Source organism: Brachyistius frenatus, unplaced genomic scaffold (genome assembly GCF_029030835.1).
Source record: "Brachyistius frenatus isolate BFR_SWC_R1_liver_20210118 unplaced genomic scaffold, ASM2903083v1 Contig_34, whole genome shotgun sequence".
NCBI classification, from domain to species: domain Eukaryota; kingdom Metazoa; phylum Chordata; class Actinopteri; family Embiotocidae; genus Brachyistius; species Brachyistius frenatus.
Genome location: NW_027210633.1, coordinates 2,456,077 through 2,477,914, shown reverse-complemented (window position 1 = coordinate 2,477,914; position 21,838 = coordinate 2,456,077). Strand labels below are relative to the sequence as shown.

The window sequence follows — 21,838 nt, the reverse complement described above, 5'->3', positions numbered from 1 at the left end:
TTATAAAGATAGCTATGTTTTATTTTTATTTTTATTTATATTGAGATGGTTTGGGGGACTGCTGCAGAGAGAATAGGCTGCATGTGTCTTGCATCGCACCTCTATGGAAAATGTAGTCATGCTGTCGGTCTTGTGACACTCACTCCACCACTACACTATTTGGACAGGCGCCAAAACAGAGGCTATCAGGAGATCACTGCAATGGGATGAGAAAGGGAAATAATCAAGGGACAGTAAAAGGATACCGTTTTCCAGGCGACAGTTTTGCACGAGCAGGCTGGATCTTTTGCGTATGCTCTTTATTTTTGAATACAGCCTGACGCAACAATCAAATGATTTTTCTGTGTAACTTTTGCAGCCTCCCGCTTCTCGAAATAGTCTGCCCCTGCGTACTCTAAACATGCCTGGTAACAGCTGGCACTGAGAGGAGCTGTCACAGAAGAGTTTCGTCCCCTGCTTTACAAAAATGGAATAATAAAAAAAAAACAAATCAGGGAGAGAAACAGAAAACGATTTGGATCAGCTTCCCCCAGACACCCCGGCATTATCTGGCTCTAATTATAGACCAACAAACGTTAAGTCTAGTCTGAACCAAAACGCACTGTGGTCCCGCTTGCTTTCCCCCCTCGCCGTGTCAGCGTTGCAGGACAACGGTCTCGATGCGGTCACATGTGTGCGGCGGGCTCGGGGATCGGGACAGGACCGCCGCGGTGCGCGCATGAGAGGAAAAACTGACGGCAGTGTCACTGCGACCTTGAAGCAAGGTCATTGAGTCTCTGCTGCAGACACTGCAATTCTGCGGGGCTGCATCACACTGGTGCAGAGTCTGCATTATCCGTTTATAGAGGCGAAACCGCTCATGCTATAGACATTACATCCACACGCACACACACAACACACACACACACACACACAAATGAATTTGTTTTAAGCAGTTTCTGTGTTTGTGATTTACCGCATTAAAGGCTAATATTAAACAGGCATCTGTCGGACACGTGACGATGCGTGATCACTGAGAACATATGTTGAACGTGTGAAGACTGGAAACGTAAAAACGCACTGTGAATGCCAGCTGAGGTCCCTGGGGTGCTCCTTACAGCAGGTCGTGACCTCAGACAGGTGTCAGCTGATAGTCAACATAAATACCAAGAAGCCAGCATGTAGTATACAAAAAGCACACTGCATCGGTGAGTCACAGATAACACACGTGATAGAAAGCAGTGTCTACCCATACTGTAAACATCTTCATCGGTATATAGTCTTTATTAATAGGCTGCAGCAGAATCAAACATAAATAAAGGCGGCACCAAAGGAAAAGTATCTTTAACAAAATCTTAATGTTGTCCTTTCAAAATAAAACAGGATGTATATGATGCTATGTTATTGTAAGTCGCTTTGGATAAAAGCGTCAGCTAAATGAAATGTAATGTAATGTTTCAAGGATTTAGGTCAATGTCTACAAATGTGGACATTTGCTTCCATCTTGGATTTAATGATGTCTTCAGGTCAATGCTGCTAAGTCAGTAAAAATCACGAACTTCATTGCATTTTGTTTAAAATGTGCAACTGAGTGTATAATCCTTGGTAAATAATAATAATAATAATAAAAAATCCTCACTATGGAGCAGCTGCAGGATTTGTGTCTTGATGACATGAAGACTGCCGACAGTTTCGCCAACGTTATGCTAAAAAAAAAACAACAACAACAACTTAGTGTCATATTATAAAAAATAAGACATTTAGATTGTATTTCAGGGTGGATTTTCCCTTTAAATTCAGGTCAGGAGTGTACCTCAGAGCTGCCAACACTGCCCACCACTCGCCATCTGGTGGCAGCCCGGAGTAACTGCAGTAGCGGTGGTGATGACGTTATAGCAGCTGAGCGTGTGTCCTCCAGTAAAAGGTCACCCACTGCCATTGCACATCATCACCGTCTCCCGACTTCCTGATTGCGATGCCAGAACGCTGCTTTTTTTTTTTTCTTTCCTTTTTACATATCCTGCAGGGAAGTGTCGGATTTCCAAAAGGCCAGATGAACCCGCACCGTGTTTCTGCTGCCTTTAAAACGTTTTTACTTACTCACCATACTGACATGAAGACAGGGGGATAAAAGGCAGACTGCAAAATTCACAAATACACAAACAGAAGTGGACTGAATTTTATAGTCAGAAACCCGAGATAAATCGAAATACTGTAGTGTATAATGTACAGTTTAATCTCGGACACTGAATGTGTCTGCCATCTGCTGGTTGTGGTCGAAGGGGGAAAAAAAGTCAGGATTCATTTACTAGGAAGAGGAGGAGATGATTATAGCCTAAACGAGTAGCAACATCAGATTTTGCACATCAGATATTTTGTGAGACATTTTGTGACTATAGAAGGAAAAAACAATAGAAAATAGAGACAACAATTGCAGCCACACTCTGCTGCTGCACCGTCTTTGTCCTTGGTGCCATTTCCAGATAGAAACAAGCTTGGGTTTCCTGCAGAGTATCGCTTACATGGATCAACGAGGAGCTACAGCACACACTGAAGAGGCCGTATTGGCGACTTGAAGGGCGTTTATGGGTGTGCTGTTCAAATTGTGTCTACATTCAGGCCCCCTGACCTGCAGGAGTTTTATTAAAGGTGGAAGAATTATTCAGGTCCTCAACTCAAGTAAAAGTACTAATAGGACTACACCACTGTGAGAATACTTCATTACAAGTCCTGCGATTAAAACCAAGTAATATGTCAGCATAATAAGCCCTTTTGAAAGTGAAAGTACACACCGTGCAGTAAATTTTGTCTGTCAGTGTTTTACTATTGGATTAAAATTACTGCTGCATTCATGTGCATTTAAATACTGTAGTTAAGATTGTGCTTATTTTAAGTACTTTATGTAATGTTTGTTAGTTTAATTTACAATAATGCATCATATTTCAGAAGATTTCCACATGTTTGCATCATTTCATTTGAGTAAGAATATCATATCTCTGAAAAGTAAAGAAGTTTAGAAAAACAGAATAACAAAATAAGTCGAATTTTCTCTCTTTTTAGTTTATCAGAAAGATTTTAATTCAAAATCATCCAAATTTGGAGATACATGGTTTCCACTGGAGAAAAAGGGGTTTGGAAAAACTGTATTATTGACAGTAGACTAACTTGAGTTGTCAGACAAATGTAGTAGAGTAAATAAAATATTTGCCTGTGAGATTTAGTGGTGCAGAAGTATAAGGATGTTTGAAATGGAAATGCTCAAAGACAAATACCTGAAATTTGTACTAAAGTAAATGTTTTACGTTGTATGCCACTAGAGGTTTTCACCCTCTGAATCTGAACATTCAGTCCTCAGATGCCCCTCAGAGCTGACCCAGTTTGTTTGGCTTAACGTTGTTTCAGCGCTGCAAACAGGCTGCCGTTTCCTTTTGGGCCAATCGTGCCTTTTCACTCGAGTTGTTGAGAGTAGAAACATGACAGGAAAGGAGGAAGTGGGACAGACAAAAGATGGGGAATGACGCAAGTTCGTTTTAATGCCAGATCCTGTTTTCAAGTGGATGGAGAAAAAAAAAAAAAAAAAAAAAATCACAAATCTCGATGTTATTAAGCTTCAACCACTTTTCATGGAAATGTTCAACAGTTTTTCAGAACACTACTGCGACATGTGATGACATCAAACTGCTATTGTATGATCTTTATAAATCAAATCATTTCAATTCAATTCAACTTTATTTATATAGCGCCAAATCACAACAGAGGTTATTTCATGGCACTTAACACATTAAAGTCCTTACAGCTGAACTTTACAACATTATACAGAGAAACCCAACATTAAAATGACGCAGTGCTGGTGTCATTTTAAAAACTCTTTATTACATATATGCAGTACAGTAGGATTAATTCATTTGGCCATCAAAATGCAAGTATTATGGTTGTATAGAGGATATTAAAAAAATGTTTTGTCGCATACCAAAAATGTTTAGTACCCGTTTAATTGTTGGCAGGATTCAAGAGTAACTGTCTCGGACCAAAGCAACCTCTCTGCAGCTGTGTTTCTGACCACGTGGATTTTTTTGGTTGCACTGTTTGGATTAGTAAAAAGCAAGAGTTCTCATTTGGACAGAGTGGTAGTGCAATTCAGTGTCGGCCCAGTAGAGAGCAGTGAATCCCCATACAGTCACGGGAACATAGGCCTAAAAACAAATAATCACTTCATCATCTTTGATTGAGGCAGACACACTCACATGCAAAGAGCGATTAAATGCAGACAACTGGCTTCAGCATCATCTTAAGTGTCTGGAAGTGAGCATAAACAGAGAAACTGCAACACAGAGGACCCCTCTGTCAATGATACTCAATGCTCCTCTCAGGTTGTCCCAGCCCAGCAGGAGTTTCTGTAATCATTTTCCATCTTGAGGCTTCAGTGGCAGATCTGGAACTGTTTTGGGGTTTCCATTGGGCTCCTTCTTGATGGCCTTTGAGCCGTTTGCTTTGGGGCTGCGCTGAGGAACGGGCCTCCTGTGGCGTCTCCTCTTTGGCTGACGAGAGTTGGGCTGCGTCAGGTCCAGCAGGGGATCCAGGTGTAGTTTGCCGCTCTGTGCGTCTGAAGACTCGTCGATAAAGGCAAGGTTCTCCCCAAAGTAGTCCAGAGGCTGGGACAGGTGGGGGTCCGGAGGAGCCTCCTCCTTTACAGGCTCTGCAGTTTTTTCTTCAGGCACTTGCTCCGACTGAGTGACCTGAGAGTCTGTTTCTGATTCTGATCCAGATCCTGATTCGTTGGAGGAGGAAGATGAGGAAGATCCAGATTCTGTTTGACTCTCATGCTGCTCATCTTTACCCTCAGGGGCCCCGTTAGCTGAGGTGCTGTGGCCATGACTACGAGGGCCGTGGCGACGCTTTCTCCGACGCCGTTTGAATGGGTCGTCGATTTTCCCTGGAATGCGAAAGTCCACCGACATATTCTGGATGTTCTGGGTCCAGTCGGTGGCGTGGGCTCGCAGTTCCTCCATCTGAAAGAAAAAGAGGGTGAAAGTAGAGGCGATAGAGAGGAAATGGTGGAGACAGAATGATGCAACAGACATGAGAGGACAGAGACGCACCTCAGCTCTGGTCTTCTTAGACAGAACCCGCAGCCAGTTACCGATCATTGACAGGATGGATGCAAAGTACGCCAATCCCAGCAGGATCCAGAACCACACCAGGGGCTTGTACCAGTGGTCGCTGCCTGCTATCCCAGAATCCCCTTTGGCACAAACACACAGTGTACAGAAGCATTGAATAAACACAACACATCCATGAATCCATTCTTTACTATGGAGTAAATAAACAGTCGAGACAGAAGATGCTTCACGGCAGATCAGATCATCAATAAATAATCTCTCACTAGAAAATCCACATGAATACTTTATGACATTGTCTGTGCAAAGTGAACTTAATGCATTACAATTGACAGTTCTAACTATGGATGACTAATTAAGTCAGACCAGCTACTCATCTACGGATCAATACAATCAACGAAAAAGCATAAATATGCAAAAGGAAGTGTTATGAACAAAAATGACACTGTAACGGACACTGTTGTTACAGTTCAGCTGTGTTGCACGAACAGAAATTGATTAAATATTGATTAATTAGCATTAAAGCATATCCATTGATGATAATGATGCACAGGGTCCTGTGAGTGTTGACATGCCCTCTTCTTTAAAAAAAACAAAACTGTAGGTGATGTTCAGTAGGTGTGCCCCCTGGTCTGAAAAGGTGTCTCTCTGCTAACCTTTTCATTAAGTTCACCTCTGATGTGACTTCAGGGCACAAATAAATTCCTACTCTCATGTCTGTATACAAAACATCAGAGGTCAGATTTAGGCATTTGGGGCCCTGCAGTCTTTGTTTTTCTTCTAGTATTTCTATTTGCTGCTTCTGCTCATCTCCACTCATACATCCTGAGGGAAATACTGTGCGGTGTATTCTATTGTTTTACATATTATTGCACAACACATGATCTGTTTACATGATGCAAAATTCTCTAGCAATCAGCAAGAGCAAGTAAGCTTCACCCCTAAACCAGCTGCAACAAGTGTCACTTACATGTCACTTTATGATAATAATCATTCATAATCAGCCTGTATCACTGCTTTACATCATTAAAAGTGTGATGTAGTTATATTATTTTTATTGAAAAACAGGATCTGACTATTTCTAGACATTTGGCAGCACCTTTTTCTCTGTCTCTGTTCTCATATACAGTTGCTAGAATTATTATCATTATGTTTGTGGGGGTTTTTACGTGTTAAAAGAGGGTGATGAGTAAATTGCAGGGAAACTATCTTAGTGTGTTGCTCTTTAGAGTTGCGCAATTAATACTTCACTTTTCCCAGTGTGTGTTTTTTTTTTTAAAAAAAAGCCCTTTGTGATGACTCTGCGTTTGATGCTGTATTGAAAACCGCACAGCAACACGCCATCAGCAACAAGCATGTTCAGATGCTCCCTTGGTTGCCACTTACAGTCAGTGATAAAAGAAGGGCTTTAAAGGTATTTTTAAGTTGAGAGTATGTAAATATACGATATGTTTTATTATATTAATTAAGATTTATATCTAAACATCATTCATAATATAGCCATTAGGACCCATCTTATTTTTATAACCCGGCATTGCCTATTATGTCATTGCCAGTTTTTATATACATTTTAAACAGCGTCCCAATTTTTGGGGAAAAATTCTAATTGTATTTTTTAGAAATTTTACAGGTCCATCAATGCAATAAATCAGTGTCAGTGAAATTGATAACATGAAAAAATAAATAAATAATAAATAAAAGGTCATCTTTTATCAGTTCCCCTCTTTCCTCTCGCAGCCTGTGCACACCCCTGAAAGCTCTGTTCAAGAACACATACTTGTTGGTGAATTAGCTGTTGTATACCTGCAACATAGTCGCCAAACCCCACCGTGGTCAAGGTGATAACCACAAAGTAGGCCGACTCCAGGAGGGTCCACTGTTCCACCTTTTGAAACACCAGTATAGGCACCGCAACGAAGAGCAGGCAGCCCAGCAGGATGGACAGTACGGCCGAGATCACACGCACAATGGTGGGACTGACACGCCATTTCTGTCAGGAGGGTGAAACAACCCATGAGGAGACATACATAAAGGGAAGTGCTTGAACTTCAAGAAGAGATTTAAATCTCTGTTTAAGGTTCGGACCAGGAAGAGAGTCTCTATTTTGGCCACGGTTTTCCTCAGCCCGGTTCCCAGATGGTCTCCGACGCCAGCCAGCAGAATACCAAACATTGGGATTCCCACCAAGGCGTAGAAAATGCAGAACAGCTGCCCTCCTTCTGTCTTGGGGGAGATGTTTCCAAAACCTGGACATGCGGGGTCAGAGGTGGAAGAGCAGTTGACTTGAAGACACAGAAATGTGACCAGATTCCCGTCACAAATATGAAATAAGAATTACTTTTAATGGTTGTGAATGTTCTGTCGGACACCCACCGATGGTTGTGATGATGGTCCCTGAGAAAAAAAAGGCACTGGCCAGATCCCATTTGCTGACAAAGGTGGTGTTTCCTTGGGGATCCGCACCCCCACCGATGGCCTCCACCACCTCCTGTGGAGGGAGGGTGGAGAAGAGTTTACTGGTTAGTGTATGAAACACTTCAGTGATTGATATTTAAAAGGACAATAAAAAGAGGGATTATCAATCAATAAATTAACTCATCAGTGATTTCAAACTGTTTCCATGATTTATATCTGATGTGGTGTAGAAAAGACATCGTCATGCTCATAAACAGGCAGTCAGTGACTCAGAAGTTAATGGTGATGTGCAGTTGTGGCGGCTCCGGTCTGTCCCGAGTATATCGAACCGCTGCCTGCACAGAGAATCTAATGCCATGATCTTATTTGTTTTGTCCAGTGGTACTCAAAAACATTTGTTACCTCTGAATTTAAAGCTGAGTGTGATGAAGTTATGAATTAACGCGAACATCTATTATGTCTGATAAATCAGAAGTTGGTGATTTTGCAAATAAATTTGTGTCTATTTGATCTTGTCTGTTGGACTGATGCCATCAAGTGTAAAGTCTGCCTGCAACACCTTTGAGATTGAACTGATAATGATTACTAATTCTATTTTTAAGCATTAATTGGAATTACTGAAGTTCCTAATTAGTGTAACTATGGCCAATGGTTTGTCAAGGTTCTATTGTCCATGCTGGGCAGCCACAGACACTGTAGTACTACAGATTTTGCATACTTACCTGCATTTTAGTGGATACAGAAAAACACTGCAGTGAGGTTTTGTGATGGGTTTCAATATGGTAATGAAAACTATATTTACTCCTCCACTGGCTCAAGTGAAATGACAACAATTCACGGTCAAAGGGTAGATTATGAGGTTAGTCATGTGCACCTCAGTGTCAGCCTCTGTTCACCACAGCAGCGAACGATTAACAGCCAGAAAATAATCCTTTCTGTGATCTGTGATCTTTCTGGGAACACAAACTGTACGAGAGCTTTGGGTGGACATACCTGACTGTGCAGCCACAGGTATAACAAATACAGTAAAAAAAAAAAAAAAATAAATTATTATTTATTTATTTTTTTTAAATGCATGCAAATGACAAGTGTTCACCCTGACCGCCTTCATTTATCACCCCTCCAAATAAAAAGTAGAATCAGGAGTTCAACTTGCTTTGCTGTCTCCTGGACTGGGCAGCTTTCAGTCACTGATTCAACTATGAGTTCCGCATTATATCACATCAGTGATTGAACAGAATGTGATGCCATCTGTCTGAAAGCTAAAGTTGAACCAGCGTTGGGCCTTTCAACAGTATACAAGCACACTACACTACAAATCCATCACAGAGTGGCTGAAAAAGAAGAAATGGAAGATTATGGAACGGCCTATTCAAAACCCAGATTTTAATCCGATTGAAACTGGCCATACATGCAAGAAAACCTTCAAAGATCTTGCAACTGGGGGAATTTTGCAAAGAAGATTGGTCAAAACTTTCAGCAGGTCGATGTCAGAGACTAGTGGATAATTATGCAAAGTGCCTGAAAGAAGTTATTTCTTTTAAAGGTGGTAATATGAATATCTGACGCCAGGGCCGTAGCGGCTTCTTCCACAGAAGAATGTCAGATCGACTGATGTTTTTGTTGATTAAATTATTGAAAAAGTTAATTTTCCACGTCGGTGTGTTCCTGGTTGACGTACTTATTTTTTCACATGACTGCAGTCACACCTGCTGGAGTCGCCTCAGAAACAGCTGCGTCACACATCAACATGCACACAATCAAACACGTTATAAGCCACTGCGTCTCCCATTAATCTGAGAGCAGAATGCAGAAGGTAGAAACTTTGAATCTACTGAAGACCTGTTGAAACCTATGACATTGAAACTTGACCCACCGTGCCGACAACATCTGATGAATGACTTTAGAACAGCTGTCCGGCTCATTCATTTCTGCCACGGCTGCAGGTGTTACGTAAGGTGTCATTAAGCGCAGCGTGTTCTGTTGTACTTGTTTGTGTTTTTATAAGTGTGCTAAAGTGCAAGCTCATCTAAACTTTCCAGATCAGTTCTACATTTAAACTTTAACTATCATCAAATCTTTGACTTCTTATTATAAGGTGGGTTTTTTTTTTCTTTTAAAATATTGTAATAATGTTACAATATTGTAATATTCTTCAAAATGTCAGACTTTATTTCCTGATGTCACTTTTTATGACAGTGGCTTTATCAGCACCCTCTCATCTTTCAGACAATCACGTCTCCTGCCTCTTAAACAAGCTCAACAGCTGCGACCAGATTTAGCCGCTCCTGTTAGCTAAAGCAACAACAAAAGCAACAAATACAGGTGAGACAGTCAGTATGCATGAAGCTGTGTGTCCTATCGGCAACAAGAGAGGTTTTGCAAATGCAGGTAACAAATCAAACAAGTTCGGGTGGCCCAAAAATACCTGTGCATGAGTGTTTTAAGTGCAGAGTCTGAATTATTATTTAGAACAGCAAGGACCACAATCACCACATATGAACTCAGACCAAAGCGAGATAGATAAGTTGGTCTTCTAGGTCAACAAAACTTAGACGTTTCAGTCATGTGGTACTTTTCTTTATTACTTTTTTTTGTTGTATACAGCAAATGTTGTAAATGAATCATTCATTTTTTTTAAAAGCCTATTTTTTTTTATCTAGTTCAGCAAAAACTCACACTATTGACTTTATTGGCTTTAGCCTAAATTGTTTCTGTTCGATTTGCTGCTTGCACTTTTAAATCAGGAGGGTTGCATTGGGCTAAACAAGGAGCCAAAGGGCCATCTTCTCGGATTAATGTCAGTGAGCGTGATGCACTCTTTCCCATAGGAGTGAGTTTATTCCTATTTTTGTTTGATCCATTCAGCATTGAATATTTGCGATTAATGTGTCAAGTATTCCTTTTTAAAGGCAAAATGGAAAAACTGAAAATAAAATGAAATTATTACGAGCGGAAAGAACTATTTGGAGAGTTAAAATGATTGGTCATCGGTGATTTTGTTCCGTTAACTGCATCTAATGTCGGCCAAAAGCATTTGACTTGTCCAATAACTGGTATTAGAGGGCGCTACTACAATAAAAGAAATGTGTGACAGACACACATGGGGGTATAAGACTGACTGAAATGGATAAAAAACATTGCAAAATAAAATGTCTATTATGAGAAAAGACATTAATAAATAAAGGCAAACTTTGAAATTACATGTATAATAATGTTTATAATAAAAGAGACCTATTTAACTATTGAAATTAACATTGAAAAAAACAGTTCAGTTTCTTCAGTTATTTTACTTATTGCTTTATTTCTGTTTTAAAGCAATTATTCATATGATTATTTAATTATGTCTTCTTTATTTATTTAAAATTAATCATCCGAGCACTGCTGATATTAAGAAACATAATACATATGTCTCCATTTAATCATTAATGAATGCATTCAAGTAATCCCACTAATCATTTAAAGGTGGATCTTTAACGAAAAAAGTAAAATATGGCTTCCCAGATTGAAGGAACTTCTATCATGTCCTTCAGTTGCTTTAACCGTTTTGCAAATGTCAGCCACTGCATCTATAGATCACTTTGTAAGCTACAACAGTAATTTACAATATTCATTCTGGAGCGAGGACAGGCATCTCAGGACCACAACACAGTTGCCTCGTAACACTCAACGTATGCACGGATCATCTTTCACACACCTGTCATCTCATCCACGCTGCAGGGCTCCACGGTGTCACCAAGCAAGCTGCACTAAATCCAAGGGGTCATCTGAGGACCCACGAAACATATTCGAAGTGCGGTGAGTTATATTGTCAGAGTCAACAGAGTTCAGTGGGAATATAAATATGAAACTGAGCCAGGTATCTCGAAGACACATGGCCAAAATATGTATTTTTAGCCATGAGAGGTGGTCAGTCTCTGGGATCCAGCTCCTGTTTGGAGTTTGTTTATGTATAAATAACAACAAGCTGTGACTGGACATTGGTAGAGTGACTTTAGCATGCGTGTGTAGATTTATTAAGTGAAAGGCTGCTGTTCCTGTTTCTGTTTGGTCAGAAGCAAAACAAAAAAAACAAAAATCACTTCAGTATAATACTAAAGAAAAACAGGTTCCTTTTGTGGCATTTCAGGTTAACTGAGCATATAAAAGTAACTAAAAATGTTTTTTTTACCCTGCAAAATCAGCTAATTAATATTAACATAATGTAACATTACTATTGTACTGTATGTTGTTAATACAATAGCTGAAATTTGTATGACAGTGAAAGGATGGAAGGAATACTTTTTTGTTATTCCCAAACAGGGGAGCCAACCAACCACCCAAGAGCCTCCAAACATTTGACAATTTGAGTAAGAAAACTGTTTAGTGTAACTGCTCATGTTACCCATGTAAAGGCTAAAACATGTGATGAGACATAACAAACAGATATGACTTTATTTGAAAGGGTCAGGGTCACAGAAAGGCTGTGAGCAACCGCCTTAAATAACCCAAAACTGACAGAAAAATGGTCATAGTGTGTCACTCAAATGTTCCAGCTCATTAACTGTATATACTGAGAATATAAACTCATTGATGAGTTTATATTCTCAGTATATACAGTTAAAAACCCATCCATTTTTTAAAAGAGGAAGAAGAAACACTAAAATGTTCCAAATAAAAGTCACATGATGAGCGGCTCCTGTTTACCTCTATCAGGGCCTGCAGGTTGTCTGAGCCCACACAGGAGAAGTTCAGCAGGAAGTCCCGGCGCGTGTCCAGCAGCTGCATGTGCTTGCCTTCCTCCCGCGGAGCCTCCAGGGCGCGAAACACCACAGCTCCCAGCACCAAGTAGAGGAGCACCCCCGTGCAGATGCCGAGCAAGGTGGAGCAGCGCATGGCTGCACCTCCGCTCAGTCCCAACGCAGACTCCTGCTTCTTTCTGCCAGCCTCAGCGCTGGTGTGTCCCCGATCCCAGCTGCTGCAGCTGAAACATCAACAACCACGCAAGCAAACAGGTTTTACAATGACCACAGCGCCTGAAAGCAGCCGGCCTATTAGCTGCACTACCAGCCCTTAAATGGACTCTGGCCTCACCACACTGCAAACACACAGTAAATGCAGCATCCAGGATAAAAAGCCTGTCGTCTGACCAGATAAACAGATCCGATGTGTGTCTATAAAACACAGTGATCCATGTCATGGATACGCAGACAGATGCAACCACAACAGTTGAGCTCACCTGTCAATCCGCCTCAGTTGCCCACGCCTTTGTCTTTTCCAGTCCCTCTTTGCACCAGATCTGAGGATGGAGTCCCTGGATCCGTAACCACTGGGGAGCCCGTCCCCCTCACACTCAGAAGGAGGGGACACTGGACAGTACCACAGATATTGATTTACATTTTCAACCCAGCGGTACGAGCATTGATGTCAATAATTTAAAAGGAGCGAAGAACAAAAAAAGAAGACAAAAAATTATGAGGATAATCTCTGAGGCGTGGCAGTGCTGCCATCATGCACCTATTTTGTAAAAATATGCACCATCGAATCCTTTTGTTAGTGAGGACCCAAACTTTGGATGAAAAAAAGTCTCCAGCTCTGGATGAAAACGATGCCGTGCTGTAGATAATGTTTGGCGCGATCGTGTCGGCCTTTGTCGGCTCAAACCGAGAAGGCTTTTTACAAAAGATGAAACTGGAGCCTATAGGATCTGCACTGATGCACTTTTACCTTGTTAAAGAAATGGACTTGAGAAACTGATAGATGAGTCAGACGCTCTCTTTGTCCAGGAAATTCTGAAATGATTTAAAAGGGGGAGGATTTTATCATTTGGACCAACAGGCCTGCCACTTGCAATTCATTTTCTATCACTTGACTGCAAGCCAGGAGAAAAATAAAAAGCAGGCTCCCATTTTCTAAAGTTTGGTGACTGCAGTTCTTTAGTCAGCAGGTTGGTCTTCATCCAAAATTACAGCAATAAACTGTCAAACAGTGACAGGAAAATATACACTGGCACTCCAAACAGTTTTACAGTTGCTGGGAATAAACAAAGAGACTGTCCACTTACTGAATGGAACGCATGCAAGCATAAGTTAGCAGCACATGTAAAGTTCATAGTTATAGTAGCATAAGATTACTTTAAATTCCTGGTTCCTATGTACATCTCATGCATTTGTAAAACAGTAGAAAAACAGAACAACACCTGATTTTCAATGGAAATTCATCAATGAACACGCTGATCTTCTGTTTTCTTAAATAAATACATTATTGCAGCATGTTTTGATCCATCTACACCCAGAAAAAAATTAATCTGAACATCTATCAACCGGAACTATAAGATGAATCACACCAAAGCATCCAGATAATGTGCACTTCATATTGTATACACACCGCAGACTGTAAAACAGAATGCACAGACTGGTTCTGCACCACTTGACAAAAGGAAATAGTAACACGCCGTGCTTTAAGTGCCAACGTTGCTGCTGCAGCAGCCGAACCCTAGCCATCCATTGTGATCCCCTTTTTATTACCACTTAAAGTCCCTCTGGGTCCATAAGATTCATGGCATTAACCGATGCACCAGACAGTCCAGCCCCGTGTGTGCTTACCTCAAAATGAAGGATCATAAGAATCCAGAGTAGCAGCCGCCTCATGCAGAGTGTTTGATGAGTTCAGGCAGCCGCATACAGGGAGCGTGTGTGTGAGCATGAGTGTGTGCGAGGAGGGAGGCTGGTGCTGAACGCACAGGAGAGGAAAAGATACTCAATCAAAGTGACTTTATATAGAGAGTGAATTAAAGAGAGAGAGAGCAGCAGCAGCACAGATGAAGGTGGAGACGCTGATGAAGGTTTTGGATTTGTTTGGTTTCTCAAGTTTGTATTTTTATACAGCAGTGAGAGATTTCAGACATTCTGCAGCTCGCTGTCATTTACCTCCATCTGTAATGTTTTATTTATGTTTTCTGCTGTGAATTAACGTTACACTTTACATGCAAAGAACAGCAGCAGTGGCCGGAGTTGGCTATCTGCGTCACTATCAATGCATCTGTGCGGGATCAATTTTTGAGATTCATTGAGGTCTGATTGGTTTTAATCTGCCGACTCTGCATGAAGCCTGCTCAGCCAGCCAGCCCTCGATAGCCCAACTTCATCACAAGCAAGAGCTGCTGCTACTCCATCTCTGTGTGTGTGTGTGTGTGTGTGTGTGTGTGTGTGTGTGTGTGTGTGTGTGTGTGTGTGTGTGTGTGTGTGTGTGTGTGTGTGTGTGTGTGTGCGTGCGTGCGTGTGTGTGTGTGCAGGGGCGGGTATAAGGTTTCTAAGGCTGGGGCCTGAAGTGAACCCTCACATGTCACACGTTATAGTCAGAGTGTAAGATTTATTACATTAATTACATCACACCAGATCAGTAAGTTGATTGGTGCATTTCTAGAGGTAATAGTTCGCCTGATTTTACAGTCATGTAGTTTGATCAACTGGAGGGATTATTGTTCCTGTTTACACTTTTGGAGTCAAAAGTCTGGACATACGTACCCATTCAAGCTTTTTTCTTCTTTTTTTTTTTTTTACTATTTTCTACATAGTATAACAATATTCAAAAAATTAAAACTCAATAACACATACAAATTATGTTGTAAACTAAATAGATATATTTTGCATTCCTCAAAGCAGCCACTGTTTGTCTTGATGACATTTGACTTTGCACGCTATTTGTAAAATCTTAATCTTGAAAATCGGAAGACCAAACAGGGACGAGTCGGGGAGGCCAAGTGTGATGACATTGAAGGCGAGTATTTGTTTTAAATGTGATTCCAATAATTGCAGCTGCGGTAGACCTAACGAAGGAATCGCTGTTAGTTACTTGTAGTTGTAGCAATGCTGGTTGAAGCCGGATCAGTGCTCCTAGTCTTGTATCCTTTACTTTACTTTACAACGTCTGCAGTGGTCATTTACTGGTATTGCACTCTGCTCATATGGGTTTGGGTTAGTGATGTACTCACTGCCACTTGATTAGGTCCACCTGTTCAACTGCTTGTTAAAGCAAATATCTAATCAGCCAATCACGTGGCAGAAACTCCTTGCACTTTGGCATGAAGACATGAGGATCTACTGAAGTCTAACCCAAGCAAACGGGGAAGAAAAGTCATTTGGGGGGCTGTGATTGGGGTGTGACTGTAGACAGGCTGGTTTCAAAACCTGCTTCAGGGATTGTCACAGAAAACCATCTCAAAGGGTCACAGAGAGACGTCCGAAAAAGAAAAACATCCAGTGAGGAGCGGGTCTTTCTGGAGGAAAATATCTTTGTTGGCAGACATCAGAGAAGAATGAGCAGACTGGTTTGAGTTGATAGAAAGGCGACAGTATCCACAGTAGCGGTGTGGGAGATGTTTTCTTGGCACATTTTGGACCCCTTAGCACGATGGTACCAACTAAGCATCATTTAAACAACAGCCTGCCTGAGTACTGTTGCTGATGCTAATTGCTAATGGCTACTTGCAGTAGGATACCACACAATGTCACAGAGCTGATATCACCTCTGACTGGTTCCTTGAACATGGTGAGTTTACGATAGGCCAACTCAAATGGTCTCAACACAGTAAAGAGAGCACCTTCAGGGTTGAACAGGAGATTGACATCAATGGCGGCGCTGCCCATAAATCTGCTGCAACTGCACAATGTTATCATGTAAATAATGATCAAAATGTTTGAGGGATGTTTCCAGCAGTGTTCAATCTATAGCACAAAGAATTACAAATTCAATTCAACTTTATTTATATAGCGCCAAATCACGACAGGTTATTTCACGGCACTTAACACATTAAAGTCCTTACAGCAAGACGTTACAATATTATACAGAGAAACCCAACAATTCAACAATTCCCACATAAGTTATTTGGGAGAAAAAAAACCCTCCTCTTTAAGGGAGAAAAACTCCCTCTTAACAGGAAGAAACCTCCGACAGAACCAGGCTCAGAGGTGGGCGGAGCCATCTGCCTCGACCGGTTGGGGTGAGAGGAGAGCAGAGAGAGAAAAGGACAGCATAGAGATAGAAGAGAAGAACTGTTGGTGGAGACGACAAGCGCAGGACAGAGACATGCAGCTCCATGAACAGTTCTGGTCCAACCCGGTACAAGCAAAGTGTACCAAATAAAGTGTCCGGTGTACAATTTCTGCATAAAAGTTCCGGTATAGATTCAAATAGTCTTCAGCTTAATGTGGAAAAACCCGCTAGAATGACAAAGCTAACGTGTTAATGAGAAGCGGGTTTAACGCGTCTTTTCACCATCGCGCTTTGGTGTCTTAGCATGCTAATATCAGCACCTCGGCTACATGACAAAATCTTTTTTGAGGGCACAGTTTAGAAGATCAGTCAGATATCATTCATAATCCCACACATCTCCATTCATTAAAGTTCACTGCAGCCAGGGGGAGGAAAACAAGTTGCCATCAGTCACAGATTGAGGGACCGCCTTGTTGCTTATTATATAACAGGTTATTTAATCCTCTCATAGTGACCTTGTAGTTTCACATCCACCTCCCATTCCCAGTCCAAGTTCCTCTCTAAATACCGACTCAGTGCCGCCGGCTCAGCCTGATATATTGCCCTGGCACACGTTGACATTTCCACCCTGGAAGCCCTGCTGGTATCTGCTGAAGAACCGCGCAGCCACGACTCAAAGTAGCTCAACACAAATGCACTTTTTAACTCCGACAGAAAAGGACGTCTGAATGAGCTCGGTGCAGTTTGTTCGTACGTCTTCCACCCCGCAAAGTGCGAGGTGGTGTTTGTGGTAGAAGTCATGACAGGTGGTGGCTGAAGAGCAGATTGTTAGGATGGAGAAGACTGAGCGATCCCATTAACTCGCTGCTGCGGTGGCCGACGGGGAGGATGTGCGCTATTCTGCTGTGTCGCGACCTCAGAGGCCACTTCGCTACGGGGAAGTGTTCCTTCAGACTGACGAGCACGGCCGAAATCACACTTCGTCACACCGCGTCATCCCTTTTTGAAGTCATGACATCAAAGTGGGTTTTCTTTTATATTACGGTGTTATTAGGTTGTGCTTTATTACTAAAAAAAAAACTAAAAACTAAAGAGAGAGGAAAGGTATTGGAAGAAATATCCGAATATCACCTGTGTGTTGCCGAGCTCGGCCTGCCGGCCAATGGAAACGCGGGTCAAACTGGCCAAACACAAATGTTTGCAGTGTCGTCATATTTTTTGCAGGAAAATGTGAGCTTATGTTAAATGTGCTCTTGATACGACACTGATGATACCGCTTTCTCCGTATATGAATTAAGATGAAGTGATTTGATTGGCTGTACGGAACCAAATTCGTCTTTTACACATAACAAACAGTATTTTGACAAACGATTGCAAAAATCTAAGAAGCACCGTCATGAAACCAGAGGGTATGAAATATAAACTTCTCTCTTTTGTGATCAAGGTTTTTTTCAGAGGAGCAGGCAGACTATATACTGTATAATTAAACGCTATTGAAAGCCAGTTGTTAATGGAGCTTCTTATAGTTGTGGTTCTCATGCACAATTAAGCGACTGAATTCAACCAGCAGTGACGTCATCCATTAGTTTGTGAACGGCCATAATGAAGACTCGAGTTCGGATATTGGCCGGCGCCATCTTGCTAGTTCGGAGCAGTTTAGAGCCGTCAGTGACCATTTTCGGGACGAGCTGGGAGGAGCGAGCGATGGATCTAAATCAACCTGATTGGAAAACTGAAATAGCTTTTGAAAAAATTGTATTGACTTCAGATTTTCGGAGATTAGATGAATGGGAGTCTGTGGAGGCTTTTTGGTGCCAACCTCTAGTGACACTCGGTGGTACTGCAGCTTAAATCACTGCAGCATCTGCGTCATTTTTCAGACCCCGAACCTACTTCCACTTTTACATACAGTCACTGCATTATCCCAATATTTCCCAAGGAGCTGATGTTAAAAATAACCTCAGCACTAAAATATTTTTCACATACACTGCACATTACTCTTTAAAATGAACAAATTTGAGACTCAAAGATACGTTGGCAACATTTTAAACATTTACAGAAAAGGTATTGCATTTGTTCACGTGTATTTGACAAGTAACGATGAAGGTAAATGGTCTGCACTTATTAGCACTGTATCACCTCAGCAGCCTCAAAGGGCTTTACACCGTTTCGCATTCACACTCTGTAGAAAGGTACATGTACACGTTAGTGCCCACTGATGTGTTCTTCACGAGCTTCCCGAGGTATTCAATGTTAGGTGTAACAAACAGATTAATTCTGATCTCTACATGCTGTATCATGAACTGAACACTGAGCAGTACATTAAGGTAGTTGGACTGAGTATTACATGACAAGCAGATGAAGGCATGTAGATCAGAGCGTTGTAGCAATACCTCAGACAAGCACAAACGAGCATTTGTAAAACGAGATGAGCTTTGCACGTATTTCTCCATCGTTTCCCGCAAATACCTCGCAGTCCACCCGCACTGGCTGAGCAGCAGAATCTGATTTATGTTATGCACTCACCAAATAAACTGTTAAATACATTTAGCTCCTTCAATTCAATCTGTGAGAGAGCAGCTGTCTCGCAAAAACTGAACACAGTCCAACTGCAGTGAAACAGGTGTCTGATCACTCTGGCTGCATAAATCATGACTCGGTGCGGTATGAGGAAGTTTTACAGAAAAGGAGAGAATAGTTGATTATCTATTGTGAGGACAAATAAGTGCAGTGTTCAGTGTTGAAGATCTATGGAGTACACAGGGGGGAATGTGTTGGCACTTTTTGCATTGCTCCCACAAAATGTTCCTGCTGCATAAGTTTAGTCAGGAAAGCTTTGAAACACCCCAAAGTACAAACATTACTCCATAGTTTCTATTTAAAGGTCATGTTGGAATAAAAAAAAAAAAATAAAAATGGATGACATTAAACTCTACAATACCTCTAAATATAATAACTCTATATTCAGAGAAAGATTTCTTTTAAGCTTGCACCTTTTAAACGTGGCATCTGCATTTCTAATCATAAAATAAAATCAGGCTTCATAATCGTGTCACACAAACACTTAGTAATGCAGAGACGTTAGAGAACGTAGACATCCTTACTTCTGGTTGATTGACGGTTACAGTCCCGAGTGTCCTCTTAATTACATGTGAGATTTCCTAAGCAATATGGAGATAAATGAATTAAGGTCCATCCAGTGGAAGTAGTAGATCTCATCAAGGGGCGAACATCTGTGAGGAGTCCACACTGGAACTAAACGCTCAAATTGATTGACCCGATGATAAATGTGCTCACAATTACAAGTAAAGGGAGGTGGTGGTAAATAAAAGAGGGGGTGGGGGGGCAGCCAGAAACGTGAGGAGGGGGGAGGGGTGGATACGCCGCTATTATGAGCACTTATTTTTCAATTAGGCCTTCTTGCATCTACTGTAAGCTCACTTTGGGCCGTTTTTGATGATGCAGGGACTTCGCGGACTGGAAATTGACTGGTTAGCAAACGTCTGCAGCTTTGGTCTTTTAAGGGAAGATGCACTTTCAGTGTGGAGTCAGAGAACAAGCATCAGAAACAGCACACAGAAAATTTGAATTAAATTCGTTAAAGTATTTTTATTTACTTAATTCAAAATAGTGTTCAGATATACTTTTTTGTCTTTTCAAATTGTTGAAAGTTATGGTGACGTTGTTCTGTTGCAAATTCTTAATCTAAAAGCACATAAATCAAATGGCGTTTAGGGTTAATGTTCGAAAGACACAGTGGTGCAGTTTGAACAAACTTTTCCACGACTTAATACAACGCTCAACAGAACAATAAGATGCTCATAACATGACTTAAAAAAAGGCTAAAACTCAAGATAAGTTTAGATTTAGTTGTGTAAATTTTTCAAAGAAAATTGATCTAAACAGCTTGAAAGACTCATATTCTGGTATATTCTCAACTTTTGTTACATTTTCTTGATTTCTTCTTAAGGTGTAACACAAATCTAAAAATGTGTTTTAAAGTGTGGCTTCACTTTTATAATCTAGCAGACTAAACCAGTCTCGTGATTATGAATGTGGATTTGGTCTCGTGGTCTAGATGTGAAAAAAAAAGGTGTGCAGTTTCACAAATAGGCCAGCGTTTTACATTACAAGTTTACCTAAAATTTCAGCAATTCCAATTTAATGCCGTATTCATTGGGACATACCACTTTGTCATAAAAAACGGGCCTTGAACTTGGACTCTTCTGGCCAAATCCATCGCGATCCGCAGAGCGACGTTTGAAATAAAAGAAAAAACATTGCAATTTGGAACGAGTGCGACACTTAAATCACACTTCTTATTGCCGATTCTTCTTCTTCTTCTTCCTTTTACTAACTGCAACCGGTCGGCGCCACCAACTCTCTCAGTGGCTCAGTCGGAGTGACGCATCTTCTGCTGCGCATTGTAGGTCAGAACAGCCAGAGAAGCGTGCTGGTCTGCACACGGCAAAATACAACCGGATGTAGTAGGACATCCTGGCATTTTGGCGTACTACATTTAACATACTATGTACTGGCACATATTAAATCTGTTTTTGGCTTACGAGACAATATGGCAGTATGGATGAAGGAACACGTAGCTGGTGTTTGGTTTGTGTCTTCTGGGCTACAACATGGTGCAGTCTGTGGAGGAAGACTCAATATCTTGTTTCAGGTGACTATGCTCTAACAGAAACACAACTATATATCTTGTATTTCATTGCTACCAATTGATCCTCCTAAATCCAACATACTGAGATTATTAATGCAGAGTTCAAAGCTAACTCAGGAATCGTCCTTTTCTCAAGAGTGTGGACACGTTCAGGCTGTCTGGCATCTCTCCAAGTCTCCTATTAGTTCTGGTACACATCCAACAATTTATTAATAACTTATTCGACCTTCACTATATTATTGTTAAGTATACAGACTGTAGTGACATGATGTTATTTCTCATCCCATCTGTACTCAACATCAACCGGAGCGGAGGTCAGATCCGGGCGGCTGAAACCACCTGTGTGGGTGTTCGGGGCCTTTAACGCATTAGAAAGACTGAAGATCTGGGAAGCACTAGCACACGGTTACACCTCCAATCGATTGGCCAAGGAATCCACTTTACACTGTAATCCAATTCCTCCAGGTCCCGAGAAGCTTTTAAACGGCGAGAGGAAGTCAACATAACTGAGGAGGGCGCAAAGGAGGAAAGGTTGAGAGAAAAATGTGACAGGCTGGCTGAGAGGAGTGTGGAGGTGCAGGAGAGAAGAGCTACTCTCTTCACTGTGACGTCGGTGAAGAAATACTGTGTAATTACTAAATTAATATGCTAAAGCTACCAGAAGCATTAAAGACTCGCAGAA

The 21,838-nt window shown here is 41.3% G+C and overlaps 1 protein-coding gene across 3 annotated transcripts; it reads right to left on the bottom strand.

Moving 5' to 3' along the window:
• Positions 1-3,487: 3,487 nt before the first annotated feature.
• Positions 3,488-14,112, bottom strand: LOC138622097 (potassium channel subfamily K member 4). 3 transcript variants are annotated; one of them, XM_069700608.1, is made up of 8 exons: positions 14,096-14,112; positions 12,730-12,859; positions 12,198-12,474; positions 7,470-7,584; positions 7,182-7,342; positions 6,900-7,086; positions 5,079-5,221; positions 3,488-4,988 (listed from the first exon to the last, which is right to left on the bottom strand). In XM_069700608.1, the coding sequence occupies exons 3-8, from the start codon at positions 12,384-12,386 to the stop codon at positions 4,380-4,382; spliced, it is 1,404 nt and encodes a 467-aa protein (XP_069556709.1). In that variant the 5' UTR covers positions 12,387-12,474; positions 12,730-12,859; positions 14,096-14,112; the 3' UTR covers positions 3,488-4,379. The 3 variants fall into 3 exon arrangements, with proteins under 3 accessions (XP_069556709.1, XP_069556711.1, XP_069556708.1); XM_069700610.1 differs by lacking the exon at positions 14,096-14,112 and adding an exon at positions 13,218-13,274; XM_069700607.1 differs by lacking the exon at positions 14,096-14,112 and having other exon boundaries at positions 12,730-12,862.
• Between the last annotated feature and the right edge of the window lie 7,726 nt (positions 14,113-21,838).

What these genes read in the sequence shown, in the direction of transcription:
- LOC138622097 (XM_069700608.1), bottom strand. Translation starts at nt 12,386, where the DNA reads ATGCGCTGCTCCACCTTGCTCGGCATCTGCACGGGGGTGCTCCTCTAC. An exon ending in ACCTGCAGGCCCTGATAGAG is followed by an intron (nt 7,585 to 12,197) that starts GTAAACAGGAGC and finishes CTCCCTCCACAG; the next exon opens with GAGGTGGTGGAGGCCATCGG. An exon ending in AAATAGAGACTCTCTTCCTG is followed by an intron (nt 7,087 to 7,181) that starts GTCCGAACCTTA and finishes CCCTCCTGACAG; the next exon opens with AAATGGCGTGTCAGTCCCAC.